Source organism: Lissotriton helveticus, chromosome 11 (genome assembly GCF_964261635.1).
Source record: "Lissotriton helveticus chromosome 11, aLisHel1.1, whole genome shotgun sequence".
Lineage (NCBI taxonomy): Eukaryota > Metazoa > Chordata > Amphibia > Caudata > Salamandridae > Lissotriton > Lissotriton helveticus.
Window position 1 is genome coordinate 470145074 of NC_136072.1, and position 16743 is coordinate 470161816.

The 16743-nt window shown below is 44.1% G+C and overlaps 1 protein-coding gene across 11 annotated transcripts in view; it reads right to left on the reverse strand.

Annotated features, from left to right (window-relative positions):
• LIMS2 (LIM zinc finger domain containing 2) overlaps window positions 1-16743 on the reverse strand; it is a 470048-nt gene that overhangs the window by 157615 nt on the left and 295690 nt on the right. For all 11 annotated transcript variants that reach the window (XR_013602372.1, XR_013602371.1, XM_078666051.1 and 8 more), the window contains 2 exons: window positions 16193-16342; window positions 7920-8070 (listed from right to left, as the gene is read on the reverse strand). Coding sequence is in view for 9 of the 11 variants with exons in the window: in XM_078666051.1 (XP_078522177.1) it covers window positions 7920-8070; window positions 16193-16342 (301 nt within the window). In the remaining 2 variants the exon portion in view is untranslated. The remainder of the gene's footprint in view (window positions 1-7919; window positions 8071-16192; window positions 16343-16743) is intronic.

Consider the following 16743-nt stretch of genomic DNA (forward strand, 5'->3'; position numbering starts at 1 on the left):
CAAAAACCATCGTGGATTCGGCCAAATCCTGGGAATCACCCTTGACAGCAATCTGAACATGCGGGACCACATAAATTCAATGGCCAAATCAGCCAGATTCCACCTGAGCTACCTTAGGAAATTGAAACCCTTCCTCGATGCTCCCGATCTAAAAATGGCAGTCCAAGCACTTGTCATCTCTAGACTGGAATATGGCTGTTCTACCCTCTCGGGTCTACCCAAGATCTCCCTGGCACCTCTAAAAGCCTGCCTCAACGCGGCCGCAAGACTAATCACCGGCACAAGGAAATACAACCATATTTCCACGTACTTGAAAGCTCAAATGGCTTCCCCTGGAGGCAAGAATACAGCTCAAAGTAGCATGCATCATGCACAAGGCCTTATATTCTAACTCCCCTGCATATCTGAGGCAGAAACTTGTGATTTCCGGAGGAATCAGAAACTCCCGATTTGCCAGAGACCTCCTGCTCCAATCTGCACGCTTTTGGGAAAAAAGAAGTTACAACCGGGCTTTCTTTGGGACTGCTCCAAGCATATATGAAACTCTCTCCCACCTGACACCAGAAGAATACACTCTCTGACTCGCTTCAAAAAGGATGCCAAAACATTCCTCATGGGTAAATTTCTCATTTAAACTTTGCCTTTACCACCACTACGGCCCTGATCTATAGCCATCTATTGCCTCCCTTCGGATTATATAGCTCACCCCATCAGAAACCTGGGGCCTTGTCGCGTACATTGGTTAACGTAATCTATAAATATGTTATCTCTTCTTGAGTATTTGGATATTTAATCTGTAAATACATGCCCTATCTCCCTCATGTATCCTGCACTCTGCCCTCCCTCATTCGATCCGTAACTGGATGATGCTATGCCTATTCTGTACATGACTATGTTTTCCTGTAATGCGCTCTGATACCCTAACGGGTCAAGTCCACGCTCTATAAAACACATAAATAAATAAAATCCTTCATATTTTCTTGCATGCTATCGCTATTTGGGCAGAAAAGATGTTCTCGATCGAAGGGCACGTGCAACACATGCTACTGAGTCTCTGTCCAGAAGCCAGAAATTCATAGCTATGCGTGGCACTGAAAGAGGATGCTTAAATTGAGCTACCTCAACGCAATATCTACAGCATCCAACACTCACCTAATGTTAGCATAGGAAGGAAAATGCTACTTACCAGTATGCATCTGTTCTTGGCATGTAGAGCTGCAGATTCCTACACTTTGCATTAGATCGCCACCTGGTGTTGGGCTCCGATGATTGCATGTTGTTGTCGTCTTGGAAGAAATCTTTGTAGTCACGAGATAGGTGACTCCTCCCTTGGACGATAGTGCACATGGGCATCGGCTCCATCCTTAGATTGTTTTAGCCATGATGGGAAATGATGGAGTTAGTAGAAATAAAGAAGGAATGTCAATGCATGTATATCTAATTAAGATCAAAACTGGAACAGATACAGTTGCCGGGGAGGCGGGAGGGCGTGTAGGAATCTGCAGCTCTACATGCCAAGAACAGATGTATACTGGTAAGTAGTATTTTCCGTTCGAGGCATATGAGCTGCAGATCCTACACTTTGCATTGATTGTGCAGCAGTGTCTCTCCTAGCGGTGGTCACCTGTATCCATTGCAGTAGTTTGAAAGAGAGTTTTGAGGACAGCTTGGCCTACTGCAGCTTGCTGCTTAGCTTGCACATCAACACAATAGTGTTTAGTGAAGGTGTGTGTTGTAGACCATGTTGCTGCCTTGCAGATGTCTTCTAGTAGAATGTTCCCTAAGAAAGCCATGGAGGCTCCTAGTTTGCGTGTGGAGTGTGCTCTAGGAGGAACTGTTAATGCGTGTTTTGCCTTGTGACAGCATATCTGTATACATTTAACAATCCACCTTGCGATTCCTGATTTAGAAATGGGGTTGCCTTTATGTGGTGGAGAGAAAGCTACAAATAGTTCCTTTGTTTTACAAAAGGATTTGGTACTATCAATGTAATAGAAAGAGCTCTTTTTACATCTAGTGTGTGTAGAGCTCTCTCTGCTACCGAGTCTGGGTTTTGAAAAAACACTGGTAACTCTACTGATTGGTTTAGATGTAAAGAGTAATTACTTTAGGAAGGAATTTAGGATTAGTCCGTAGAACCACCTTGTTACGGTGTAATTGTAAAAATGGTTCTTGTATAGTGAAAGCTTGAATCTCACTAACTCTCCTAAGAGAGATGATAGCAATAAGGAAAGCTGTTTTCCATATGAGAAATTGCAGTTCACACTTATGTAAAGGTTCAAAAGGGGGCCCCATGAGCCTGGTAAGAACAATGATTAGGTTCCACACTGGAGAGGGTGGTAACCTAGGAGGAATGATTCTTTTTAATCCATCCATAAAAGCTTTGATTGCAGGTAATCTAAATAACGACATATGTTGTCTGTTTTGTAGATATGCAGCAATGGCTGCAAGATGTAAACGTATAGATGAAAATGCTAGATTACATCTTTGTAAATGGAGAAGGTAACAGATGATATTTTGGATGGAAGCATCTAAAGGATCAATTTGATTATTAGCGCAGTAAATGGCAAATCTTTTCCATTTAGCAGCATAGCAAGCTCTAGTAGTAGGTCTTCTGATTTCTTTAATGATATTAATACAGTCTGGTGGCAGGTTAAGGTAACCAAACTCTAAGACTTCAGGAGCCAGATCGCCAGGTTCCCTTGACTTGGATCTGGATGCCTGATGTCTCCATGGTTCTGCGTTAGCATGGATGGTGTCAGAGACAGTTTTTGGTGTGGTACTAGAGAGAGTTCTAGCAGTGTGGTGAACCACGTTTGGCGTGCCCATGTGGGAGCTACCAGGATCAGTTTCAGAGACTATTGTCTGAGCTTGCGTACTACTAGTGGTATTAGTGGGATTGGCGGAAAAGCATACGCAAATCTGCCTGACCAGTTCATCCATATTGCATTGCCCTTGGACAGCGGGTGTGGAAACCTGGCGGCGAAGGTTGGGCATTTTGCGTTTTTGTGTGTGGCAAACAGGTCTATGTCTGGATTTTTTTTTTAACAAATTTTATTGCCATTTAGTATTCAGCAGTGCACATACATACTATCACCTAATCCCTTACTGCTGTTGACGAACCTGCCAAGACGTCCCTCACTATATACATGCTCTGGGTCTCATTGGCTCCTGTCTGAGCCGTGTGTCTTGCTCATAGTACCCACCATGTCCGTGGATGTTAGGGTGCGATGGCCCACTCATGCCTCACCTCCAGCCCCCCGTGAACCATGCCCCCAGGGTCGGCCAGTTGGGAGCCAGCCTGTGGGGTGCCAGGCGGGACTCCTGATCAACATTCTTCAGGTCGTCCACCAATACCCACCAGGCCTGCGCCCTCTCCAATCGTCCTATGCCTCTCTTAGCATTCCGAAGCAGTATTCTATGTTCGCAGCTTGCCCACTTCACTAGTTCCCGTTTCCAATGGTCTATTCCTGGACCTGCCAGGGCCTTCAACTTGCTGGTGAGTTCCCTTTTTGCTAGTATATATGCTAGGTCTTGAAACCTGGCCGTGACCTTAGTTTTAGCGGAGTGGGGGAATAGGTTGAGCAACACATGACTGGGGTGCATAGGATCTCCTTCTCAGTGACGCGCGCTGTCTCCCTAACCACTTCCTGCCAGTACCCCTCTATCTGCGGGCAGCTCCACATCATATGATTGTAACTAGCCCCCAACTCCTGGCAGCGGGGGCAGCTCGCATCGTCCCGGTGAAAGTAGCGATTAATTCTGTCAGGTGTAATATAAGCCCTATGCAGAGTATAAAAACTAATTAATTGGAATCGAGCGTTGCAGGATACCTTGGTGGCTCGGAGCAGCGCATTTTCCCAATCCTTATCCACTATAGGACTCCCTATGTCTGCTTCCCATTTATCTTTCAGGCTCTCCAGTGGCCCCATGGAGTCCCGCCTAATGGCTCCATATAGGCATGAGACCGCCTTAATGACCCCTCCTGCTAGACTTAGGTATTCGCATGTAGAGTGAGTAGGTGGTTCAAGTGTCCCCTGACCCCAGTGCCTGCGCATAGCTCGGGTGACCGCCACATACAATAGAAAGTGTCCCTGTGGAATATCCCAATTGGCTTGGAAGGCTGCGAACGTGAGCAGCTCCCCATCTCCGTATAAATCTCCTATCTTAGTGACTCCCGCTTGTGCCCAGTCCTTCAGCCCCCTCCAATGACCCCATGCGGAAGCGCCGCCAATAAAGCCACGGACATCTTAGGGGAGTAGGGACGTTTAGTTTTGGTCTTCTGAAGACACCTTACCCAGCAATTTCTTATTACCCTATGCTCTGAGGAGGTTATGGTGCGCTGTTTAATGGTGCCCATGAGTGTACTCATGACCGCCGCTCTATTCGGGGCGAAGGGGGACGTCCGCCTGTCCGGGTCCAGGTGATGGATTAAACCCAGATCTTTTGACTGGGTGTGAGTGTTTGATTGGTTCAGATGCTCCGTCCATCACCACCCCCTTTTGTACCGCTTTGTTCGCCATAAGTTGGCAGGGCATGCTCAGACGTGAATCCCTTGCTCACTTTGCCACTGGATTCAAGCAAGCCTGGCTGAAGACAGCTGAAATGCCAGAAACCTGTCCTAGGAAGCTTGTTTCCGGTCTAGGGAAGGCAAGGCTTGGCAGTTCGGGCTGGACTTTTCCAATGAGGCACAGGGTCAGACTGATTTGCATATGGCCATGTCTGAACTGGGGTGGCAGAGTGGGCTAAAGAACGGTGATGGATTAAACCCAGATCTTTTGACTGGGTGTGAGTGTTTGATTGGTTCAGATGCTCCGTCCATCACCACCCCCTTTTGTACCCCTTATATGAGACAAGCAAATCCCGAGGTTGGTAGGCAAAAACCTGAAAAACTCTAAGAAAGGCCTATAGTCCTTCTCCCAGACAGAGGTTTGTACTCCTTCTGCAGCCATTCAGTGCCAAAAGGGCAGAAATTACAATTAAACAGCTTGCAGGGCAGGCAAATAGGTGACCCTTCCCTGAACATCCCACAATGTCACCTTTAATGAAACAGTGTTTCAGGTTGAACAACTGCTCATTGATTTTCTAGGTAGATATATCTTTAGAAAGATGTCAGAATGGCATCTCATACGTTATTGTTATTTGTTGGGTTTAGTTGATTGTTGATATGGGATAGTTGACACTGGCATTCAAGGATGGACAATTGCTTCTTATTCTACTGCTTGTGAATTTATGCAAGGGGTGTTATTGAGTGCTCAGTGAATACCAATATAGCCGGGTGCTGCATTCCCCGGTGTGAATCTACTGCACCATTGCACCATACCAAGTTTCAGACCCAAGAATGGTGTTACCTCAGTAATACAGTGTCTTTTACCCTGTTCAGGTGTATGCAAACTCAGACTATGTGGATTCAGACTATGTGTCGAGTTTGTCCACACTATTTGTACTAGATTTTACCTGGTGTAAAACAGGAAAGCAACAACCTACATGTGAGCTAACTGAATCTCTCTCCATTCAAGGGAAAACTCTTGTTTGCCCCATATCAAGATTTGCATGGGACCTGATAACAGAACAGATGGTGAAATTATGATGGATCAACATTCATGCAGTCATTTGCAAACGTTCCCTAACTGTCTACTTCTCAGACTTTGTTTTAAACATACCAACTAGATCTAGTCAGTGTTTCCAAAGTAAGAGAATGCAAGTAGAACTATTTTAACCAAACCATACATGTTATGTTTTATGTTCTGGCCTCATTCTATGCAGTGGCTTCATGAATGTAGTCTATTATTTTGTCTGAAACCATTTGGGAAGGTAGGATGATGTGATATTTCTGGCAAACCATGGATATAATTTAGTTTTCAAGAATTATAAATAACCCAAACATAACCATGTTTTATAAATATGCCATATCATTTAGAGTACAGTTTGTAAAGAACCCTAGCAAGACTAACATGAGGTGCATAACATGAATTCTCTGAGATGTCTAAATGTTAAGAAATCTATGAGAAGTTTTCCGTATTCAGGACTTTCACTAGTGAGGAACAGCACCATGCCAGTATTTGTTTTGCAGTAGGTGCAGGCAATATTGTGTGTTAAAGTATTTCAGGTCTGGTCCAGTCACACAAGATGGGTTGTAAGGGCCGCCAATCCCATGTCCTCCTGCACCCTGGAATCTCTTATGGCCCTTTGCTCTAGCTGGATCTTCAAGACTATGCCCTGAGCTTTCCTTTCTTTCAACAGATTAGACTCACAGTATTAATGTGTTCATGTGTTACTTGTGAAGCATATTAACAAATATTAATGGCAGAAAATATCACTGATGTACTTTGTTGGAAATGTGCCCTTTCTGCACGGTCACCCCAAATATTTGGCCTTTTTTGCTAAACCTTATTTTTTTGCTGGCTAAAGAACTCTGTGCACGTTACCCTTGCTAACCACTGGTAAAGTGCCTGTGCTCCTCTATTCAACATGATGAACTTGGTGTACACCTCAATGGCTGATTTAACTTACCTACAGGTTCCTAGTATTTGTGGCCTATTGTCCTGACAGCTAGTCGGGTCCCAATAACATTGGGACCCCCTTTTACATCACAGTGGAACAGCCTGTTTGACAGGTCTACTGGGTTTACATATAACATTTGGGGTGCACTTCAAAGGAGGGAAACAGAATAACATAAAACTTTGATTGTATCCACTGTCTGGTTGCTGAAAGCTCAACTCTGAATGTAAGGGTTACAGGGACTGCCTAAAACTGGATTTTAGTGTTAGCAGGACACAAGGATTACCATAGTGCTAGTTCCCTTTCCACACACCCGCAGCCATCAGAGCCCAGGTTTAGTGTGCCTAAAGACTTCGGCCATATTGGAATAGTCAAAAGTGGGTATGGTTAGCCCCGCAAAACTTTACAACATTGGGTAGGGCGTCCCAGGGGTCATTCCCACCCACTACCTTATGCCAGGTATAAATGTGAGCCCTCCAGACACCTACTTCAGAACATTTCTGGACCTGCTGAAGAAGAGAAGAGGACTGAACCTGAGGACTGGACCTGTTCTTCTTGGAAAAATAAGTGGATTCCAAGGGTCATAATAGTGACATCATGTTAAAGCTACAGGGACACAGCAAGCTGCAAGAGACCTTTTCCTGCAACTGTCAAGCTGACCAGCAGTAACTGGACCTGGACTGGACCCTGCTGTAGCCTCTGCTGGACACACTGTGAGCCTCTGAGAGTCTCCCGTGGTGGCCTGGGAGCCTTCACAAGTGTACTACTGTGGTGGATTGGAACTTAAAGAACTAAAGTCAGAATGTACAATCTTATGCCCAGGACAAACCTGGTTGGTATATCTCCACTCATGTCAGTGTCAAATTGTGTCTAGGTCATGTTCTACTGCGACAATTGCATATTGTAGCCACTCTGTGCTTCATGGCTCTATTTATACGTACAATTAAAACAAGCGTAGCTCTCGTCCCTCTGGCTGCATTTTTGCAATTTTTGTGTACTTTTGTTTAGGTTTTACTCTATATTTGTAATTTGTATTTGAACTTCTTTATTATTTTGCATTTTGACTTTATTACTGTTTTAGTACTGCTTAAATATTTTAAACAGTGCCTCTAAGTTAAGCCAGTCTTGTATGTGCCATAACCACCAGGGAGTTGAGTTCAGTTTAATTTAGTGACTTTGTGGGTCCATACTGACAAGGATTGTGGTTATTACCTGCAGTAGGTACTTACCTCCCCACCCCACAACCCATCCCCAACTAATAACCCAATTTCTTACAAACTTGTTTGTAAACCAACTGAGTACTGTTAAGGGTTTGCTGTCAAATTCTTTGATGTTCAAGGTTTCCGTTACACAGCCAATTATTCTGAAGGCGTCAGTACACCAGGAGTTAGCACCACAATATGATGAATAAGCCTCACCTCTACATGCCATTGCTTCCCCAGTGCATTCACCACACGGCCCTCAATGGGTCTCCGACATGCCCCACAGATTGGGATTCCCATCTTGTCATGGCATGGTAGGCAATACAGCTCTCCTTTCAGCTCCCGGGCCTCTACCGTCAGTTCTTTCCTGCAGACACAACAAAATCATGAAATGATGAGACACAAATACAAAAAAAAAGAAGACAACGCCTAGTGTAACCTTCAAATTATGCTGATACGTACAGACCAGAGCGCCACTGTTAAGTAATGGAGGTAAAGCTGCTTCGTTTCAATCCGAAACAAATGTTGTACTTTGACTATGACAGAATACCCAGTTTCGATGCTTCATTTCAGGAATACCATGCTGACTTTGCTTAATATATGTGCTGCATTCTTACAGCATTTTCTAGAACAATCTGCGGTATGATATGTTGATGACAGCTTATAAAGCCTTATCAAAGTCAAGCCAACTTTATAAAGGTTTCCTAGTGAAGGGCAGGGTAGGCTTGAAATAGACCAGAACCAAAAGGTAAAGTTTGAATTGTACAAATGGCTTGTTCTTCATCACGCGTTAAGGATTTCAGATGGAGGGCTATTTGTCCCTCATTTGGAGCTTAACAATATCAAATAAGGAAGATTTGGCTTAAAAATGATTTTCATGCAGGCTCTTGTGAATGCTCGTACACTCTGCCAAAGTTGCGCTGTGGAATTGAAATATAATTTCCGGTCTTAGACACTCACAAGGATATTTCCCAGGGCCTCACTGTATTAAGAGGTAATGGTGTTAACACTCTGGTTATAAGGGCATGGCAGTACTGCATAAAAGTGAGACCTCGGATCAAGGACATAAACTTGAAGCATGATGTGCTTGGTACACTGGACTTATGTGTATGATTTTGTTGGCGCCCCAATCATCCACATTGTCAAAACATTAAGGAAGAAGTATACTTGTGATTGGACCACTCTAACAGCAAGCATCCTCAAGTGGGAGGCTGTCCTCCTTGGAAATTATGAGGGCCTGGATGAAGTCTTGCTATGAGGGGGCTTAGTACAGCATTTGACCCGGTCACTGTCCAACAAGCACAGCAAGATTATTAGTAACAATACTTTCTATTACATGCTAATGAAATAAAACAAAGTTCTCTCTTTAGCACAAAATCCCCTTCACAGGAAACTGTGCCTACTTAAGATCAGAAATAAAAATAATACTTAACGGTTCCTTGTGGGTAGTGATTAATAGCAGGAATTCTCAATTTCCATCTGGTTTGTAAGACTTTAAGATGATACAGTTCAAGGGGGAGTTAGCAACACTAGCAATGATACTGCTCATGTGGAGTTGTTAATAAAGTAGAAGATACTAGTATTAGCAGCAGGGATCCCAAATCTCATGGGTTCTTCACAGCAAGGCTGATATGGATGTTCAGTAACAGTACAGATGAAATATACAGAAACAATAGAGATAGCACAGTGTATTCGGATTTCTTTTATTTTTTTTGCAGTTTTATATAGGTGAACTCGACCCAAAGGTATCAGAGCGCTTTACATGAGCACCAGTTGCATTTCAGATGGACACATTGCTATTAAGCACAGGGAAATTAAGTGAATTGCCCAGAATCACAGGCTGTTTGAGCCTCCCGGCAGACTCGAACCTGGTTCCCCAGCTTCAAAGTCAGCCACCCTAGCCTTTAAGCTACACCCTCTCCCCACTAAAGAGCAGTGTACACTCAAACGTTATCCTTGCACTAGGACAGGGGCACTGGGAGACCAGAACAAAAAGAAAGAACAATACCAACATCATAACACTACAGGCTTAACAGAAACATTTTTGCTTTTTTCAAAGTAAGATAGAATTTGGGGCTCTGCTGCAGTTTGAGAAGTTTTTTCTAAAGTTTAGGACCCAAGAACAAAAGGCTCTACCTCCTCTGAATTTATTCTAGCATTGAGTCATGTGACCAGCGAGAGGGAACCTGATAGAAGAGGCATGCATTCAGGAGTTGAGACAGAATATTGAGTCCCTTCTGATAAAAAGACACAGTGAACCAAAATCAATGAGCTGTTAGACCAGAAGCCAGGATACTGTGCAGCAGTTTGGGGATACATGATCAGATGTGTGCAGGACAGTTAAAAGCCTGTCATATTATATATGTTCTGCAGCTTGTAGAACTGGCTCTCTGGAAGCCTGAGACAGACAGCACTGGCATAATAAGGGCTGAGGGATCAGGGAGCGATCTACAGTGGCATGAGACTCGCGTGGAAGAATAAGCAAGATCTTTTTTCGGAGGCAGAGGAAGCTGAAAGCATGTTGTCCAGAACATGTGAATTTGTAAACTGAATGACTGCTCCTTATCAAACCAGTTTCCAAGACTCTTTGATCTCTGCTGGAATGGGTAAACTCTCACTGAATGCGGACCACATGCTACTAGACCATGCCAAAGGATGTCTGCCAATGATAAGGATTTCACTTTTGTTACAGTCAAGTCTCAGATAAGTTAGTAGCTGCCCATCCTTGAATCCCAAGAAGGCAGCCCTAAGTGGCAGGATTTCAATGGTTTTAGGGAATTCAAGGCTCAGCAGCAATTCTAAATCATCTGTATAGAAGAATGATTGAAATCCAAACTTTCTGATTACTTAAACTGAAGGTTGAACATACATGTCAAATACAATGGGGGTCAGGTCAGGGCTGAACATGACAAACCCTGAACCCTACCAACATTCCTTCAAAACGAAAAGGGGTAGAAAAACCACTTTGCAATAGCCTATGAGAAAAGATCTAAACCACTTCAGAGTTGGGCTGGTTGGACCAAGACCCACCAGATCGACCATGAGAATGGTAGGAGTTGTTATTTGTAGAGTACGAACCTAGCTCAAGAGCAACAGAACAGTAGAGTGCATGGTCCACAGGAAGGTACAATCACTAGGGTCAAGGGTGGACTGTCAGGCCAGGGGTTGTACTCCTTGAAGAGAGCCCACTTCAGCGTTTTTTCTGTATTCCAGGAGAGTTTGTGCTAATCTGATGTGGATAGGGAAGTTGTTCCAGCTCCTGCGAGTATGAACAGAGAAGGTGTGCCTTCTATTTTTTCTCTCTTGCGATTTTTTGTTTCCAGTCTGGCATTGTCCAGGCACCTAGTCAGGCACTTTCATCCAAATATGGCAAACTTGGTTGCCAGGTAAGGTGGGTTTTTGTTGTTCAGGGTTTTATAAATGATGCAGCTAGTATTGAAGATGACCCAGGCAGCGCAGCGTACTAATCTCACCTGCCTTAAGGACATCTGGGAATGCGCCTTCGCTTAGGATGGCATTGAAGATCTATGATACCAACAGCTGAGTTCAACTAAGCGAGTAGAAGGCCAGCAAACAATTTGGTCTCTCACAGAATGAGGGTTGTCAAAGGCAACAGCTATCAGTACTCTGTTGTGTGCAGAGGTCCAGCAAACCTGTTTATTTCTGTGTATTATGTTGCCATTTTGCTAGATGTAGCTCGATAATTTTGGCCAGTACAGGAATGCAAGGCCTTTAGCTTGTCAGGTCATCCAGGTCCAGGTCTGCTTTTTTCAGAAGTGGAGAAATAGCTCCATTTTTTCACACAAGTTGGGTACTGAAGCCCCTTGGAAAGATATGTTATTGGCTTCCAAGTTAAGACTGGAAAATCTAAGCACAATTTCAGAAATGGCCACCGGTCAAGAGGCAAGCCTGATTTGAGGCAACAGCTTCAGTCACCTAGTTGAAGACTATAAATCATGCTGAATTATTGCTTGCACTGTTATGGATATGTTTCCAGGAGGTTAGATCTGGCTCAGCTAATATCCTCATGGATGTTTATGTTCTTGTAAGAAAAGAAGGTAGATCGTCACAAAGCTCCTGCAAAGGTTTACCAGTCAGACTGCAATTTTCAGGGGAGGTGAAAGCATGAACTACTTCATAAATATCTTGCAGTTGTTGCTATGCGTTCAGGAGACATGAGGAAAAGATAACCTTAGCAGCTGGTACGGACAAGTTACTTACCTTCTGTAACAATCTTTCTGGTGAATACTCTAGCTACCTGCAGGTTCATCATCTTAAATATCCCAGGCATCAGTATAGATCCACAAACTCATGACATAGCTCTCAGGCACCAGTAAGGGGCGCTGGTTCCATCTGGACGCCTTTAGCTGAGCTGTAGTGACATCACTAGAGTCAAATATTGCCCATCCTGATGCCATTATGTCAGCCCTCATCTGTTTTTTTTTTTACCAGCTATTTCCAAGGTGGAGACAAAAAAACAACCTCAACAATGAACAGATGCAGTGCAACAAAATAACCTGCCATCTTATTATCAGGTCTATGAACTTTCTTCAGAAAGGCTAGGAGGGTGAAATTGATGTGGAATCTACAGATAGAGTAATCACCAGAAATGTTTAACAACGGTCAATAACATTCCCTTCTGATGGATACTTCTACCTGCAGATTCCACACCTCAGGATAGATTCTCAAGCAGTACTCCCTCAGGTTGTGAGTCTGAAGGAAAGGTCAAATGAGGAAATCCTGAAGAACAGAGAGTGAAATGGCCTCCCATTTCACCTTAGAAGTGAAACAACGATTGTCAAAGGTGTGGCGGGAAGCCCAGGTCACTGCTTTGCATATATCTACCGCCAGCATGCATCTTGCCAAGGCTGCAGTGGAAGCCTTTGTCCTTGTGGAATGGGGCTTGTGTCCCCAAAACTGTTCTCTTTTAGCTAGTACATAGCAGATCTTGATGCTCAAGCATATCCAATGAGACTGAGTTGCATTCAACACCACCTTGCCTCTCTTGTTGCCCATGAACCCTGTAAAGAGCTTGTCATCAGACCTGATGTTTCTTATGTGGTCAATATGATAAATACAGCACACCTGGTGTCTAGTCGATTCAACTGCTGTGCCTCCTTGGTCTGGTGAGGCAGGGATAAATGGTTGGCTATGTGACACAGTGCCCCATATGGAGTGGGAACACCAAATTAGATAGGAAAGCCGTTTTAGTTCAAAGGATTGCTTATACAGGAAAAAGCACGTGAAAGGCAGATGGGCAGTCAATGATTATAGTTTGTGATCGAGAAGCGCTGATGTCATAGCAACCAAATTTATACTTTTGAAGGTAAGCAATTTTAACTAGGAACTATGAATGGGCTCAAACGGAGCACCTATCAAAAACACCAAATGCAAGTTTAAGTCTCTTTGTGACATAACAAACATAACAGGCAGAAACATGTTCAGCAGGCCTTTTTAAAAACTCAAACAAGCACTGGTAATTTAAAAAAAGATAGTTGGTCTGGAACACACAGAAAGGCTCACAAAGCCGCAAAATACAATTTGACCATACCAACTGAGCAACCCTGCTGGAACAAGGATAATGTGAACTGAAGAATGTTGGTCAAGGTTGTCTTCACAGTGCCTACCTGTTGCATGGAACACAATGCCATAAATATGTCCAGTCTCCCAGAATAGACTGACTTGTCAAGGGGGATGGACTGAAAGAATCATGTAGATCACCTCTGGTGAGATCCAAAATGAACTCAGGTGGCTCCGCTCAAACTCCATGCATGAAGATGTGAGACCTGGAGACTAGGATGTAGAACTTCTTGATTGGGAGAGAAATTTCACTCTGAATGGGAGGCGAAGTAGAGCATCCAGGGAGAGGCGCAAAAGGCCTGTATATAACATTTTGCTTGACCGGTCCAGGGCGATGAGGATATCCTTGCGCTCACTCCTGGTTAACCTTCCTCAAAACCCAAGGAATTAGGTGTATGTGAGAAACATATAGTGAAGCTGAAATTTTCACTTCAACTGATACTTGTCCCCCACGGCTCCCTGCAACTGATGCAGAAAAGCACAGAACCTCGAGCAATGGGCATTCTCCCGAGTAGCAAAAAGATCCACTCAAGGTACAGAGGTCTTGGTAGGGCTCCAGGTGAGATTTGGGCACATTGATGGAAAACCCCAATTCGGAGATTAGGGATGCGGTTTTCTGCAGGTGAAGTGCCATCATCTGCAGCAAACTGGCTTGGAGCACCCACTTGTCCAGGAAGTAAGCAATTCATGACCTCCTGAGATAGACCGCAACCACCGGCATTTCCTCAGTGAAGATTCGAGGTGCAAATGTCAATCCCAAAAAAACTGCAAAGTGGTAATGAATGGATCCCACCACAAATCCTAGGTAATTTCTGTGTGATTGCATGATCAGCATACTGAAAGCACCAGTTCTGCAAGACAAGGAACACCATCCAGTCTTCCACATTCAGTACCAGCTGAACTTAGGGCAGGGAGAGCATCCTTAACTTTTCCATGCACAGGTAAAGGTTTAGGAGATTGAGTTGCAGGATCTTACGAAGACCACTTTTCTACTTGGGGACTAGAAAGAACCAAGAATAGCGCTACTGCCCCTTCTCATGCTCTGGCACTAACTCTACTGCTCGGGCCTGCTAACTCCTGCTACAGTATCCTTAGATGGTTCTTGAATGAAAGGAGATACTGGGTGGGGATATGGGTGGTTGGTGTTGTACGGGTAGAGTATATCCATTTTCAACAATTTGAAAGGCCCATTGGTCTGAAATTATGGCTTTATAGGTCTTTTGAAAAGAGGATACTCCTCTGGGAGCTATTGCCAATAACTCTGGCTCTAGAGAGAAAGGGGCCTGGGTGAAGCATGAGGCAGGGACTTACCTCTAGATTTCATACTTCATGGAGAAGAGGAGTATTTGTTCTTCATGTGGCATCTCTTTTTTTCCCTCGCTGATCTGGAAGAGGATGAGGAACTTTGAGTGGTGGGGGAGAGACCTGGATCCTGCCCTGGACCACATCTCTGAGTGACAATTTCCCCCATGACCATCTCGGTCACGGGCCATGAATAACTTTGCTTCCCATTCCTTGATGACATTTGGGTTCCTTTGAAGGCAGAGTTTGCAAGCTGACAAATTGTGTTTAGGACCAAGACATGAGAGACAATAATTGTGCAGGTCGGTAATGGATATTTGTCCATTGCAGCGGTGACCTAGTATAAACACAGACTGTTTCGGTGGGGACATAGTACCTAGCAATGCATCAAAGAGAATGGAAATCTTCACCCGAGAATTGAAGAGAGAAGCTCCAGACTGGTATAAAAAGATATGAAAAACACAGAACTGATGCAAATCAGGGAGTTGGGAATGATGATATATGGATCCAGTGACATCACCATGACTTGCCTTCTGGCATCGAGATGGTACCAGCACCCCCTAGCAGCACAGGAGATCTAGGTCTGAAGTTTCCAGGTCCATACTTGCACCTAGGATATTCAGAGGTGAGGAATCTATAAGTAGAAAGATCCATCAGAAGCATGAGTAAATTACAATAACTATCCAGAAGCAACCTCAAAAGGCAGACCTATCTTTACCCATAACAACACACTATAGACTGCACTATTTGTACAGCCTGCATCCATTCCTTTTTGTCATCAGTATGTGATCACTGATTATAGTGATACTAAAGGAGAGGGAAACTGAAATAAAAATTAAGAACAAGTTATCATGTCTTAATTAATCTTCGTCCTTATACGCCTCTTAAATCACAATGGCCCTCCAACACTGGCCTTTCTCTATATCAATGTGCCCATCTCATGATGATTAGTAGAGCCTACGTGAGTATAGACATTCTAGCTGGTACTCTTGCCTCACTCTTCAGTTCTTTACTAGGAGGAGAACCTGCTCCCTACTGTGAAGGATGAGCACAGGAAATGTTCCCTGGTGTTACAGAGGTGAGTATCTTGTTCTATGCCAATAAATCAAAAGAAGGTGAAAAGTTCCTCTTTTCAACAAAACCTAGGAGCTCTACCGTCGCCACCCAGCCTGGAAGCTGCACAATGACTCTTTGGAAGGACTGGTTGCTCTAGTGCAATTGTCTTCAAACTTCTTAATGTTGCTCCCCCCTGTAAAAAAAATCCTCAGGCCCCCCTCAATTTTTTCACACTTATGATACTAAATTGGCAATTTTTAAATGTCTAAACATATTTAAGCATTGTAGTTTAGCTCTGTTACCCCTTTTTACACATACTCCCAGTCAGGATATACATGACAAAAGTTGTTAGTGATGGCCCATTACAAAGTGACTTACTGCTGCTCATGTTGTTACCACTCAAAACAAAGCATGATGCTTTCATTGGCCAAAGACTGGCCCCTGGGATCACTTAAGCCCCCCCAGGGGGCCTGCCCCCTAGTTTGAAGACCTCTGCTCTAATGTGTCAAAAATCAGTGTTTAGCTGGCTGAAACATATGGCGGACACTTACCTACAGTGGGTGCAGTTGAAATGGTCAGGGTGGTAGGCATCGTTTCGGAACATCAAGGGCTGTTCGTCGATAATCAGGTGGCATTTTTGGCAGATATACTTGCCAAGCCTCTTTGCCCTCTCGCGGTTATGGCAGGGACGACAAAGATGCCTATGAAAACAGGAGCAGAGGAGAGACAAGCAGAAAGAGTCAGAGGAGGTCCTTCCTGCTACCATGCTCACTTTGCTGAACGCAATCTTACAAGACATAGCCAGACTAACAACCAGTGCTAAAAAAAAGTGCCAGTCCGGCCTGTAACGCAATGTTCTGCTCAGTCCCACCCCAGTTTTCTGGACATAGATTTGAAATACCAGCTTGAGATTTAAAAACAAAAGCAGGGTCTTTGTTCTTTTCTGCATCAGCCACCTCCAAAAGGAACTCCCTTCCAAGCATAAGCTCCTCCAACATGTTATCTCTGACAGAACAGTTCATAACTAACCCTGGGCGGAGTTCGCGGAGTTGCACTACGCGGAGCTACGAGAAGTGGAAAAAAAACTCTGTTGCACTAGGCG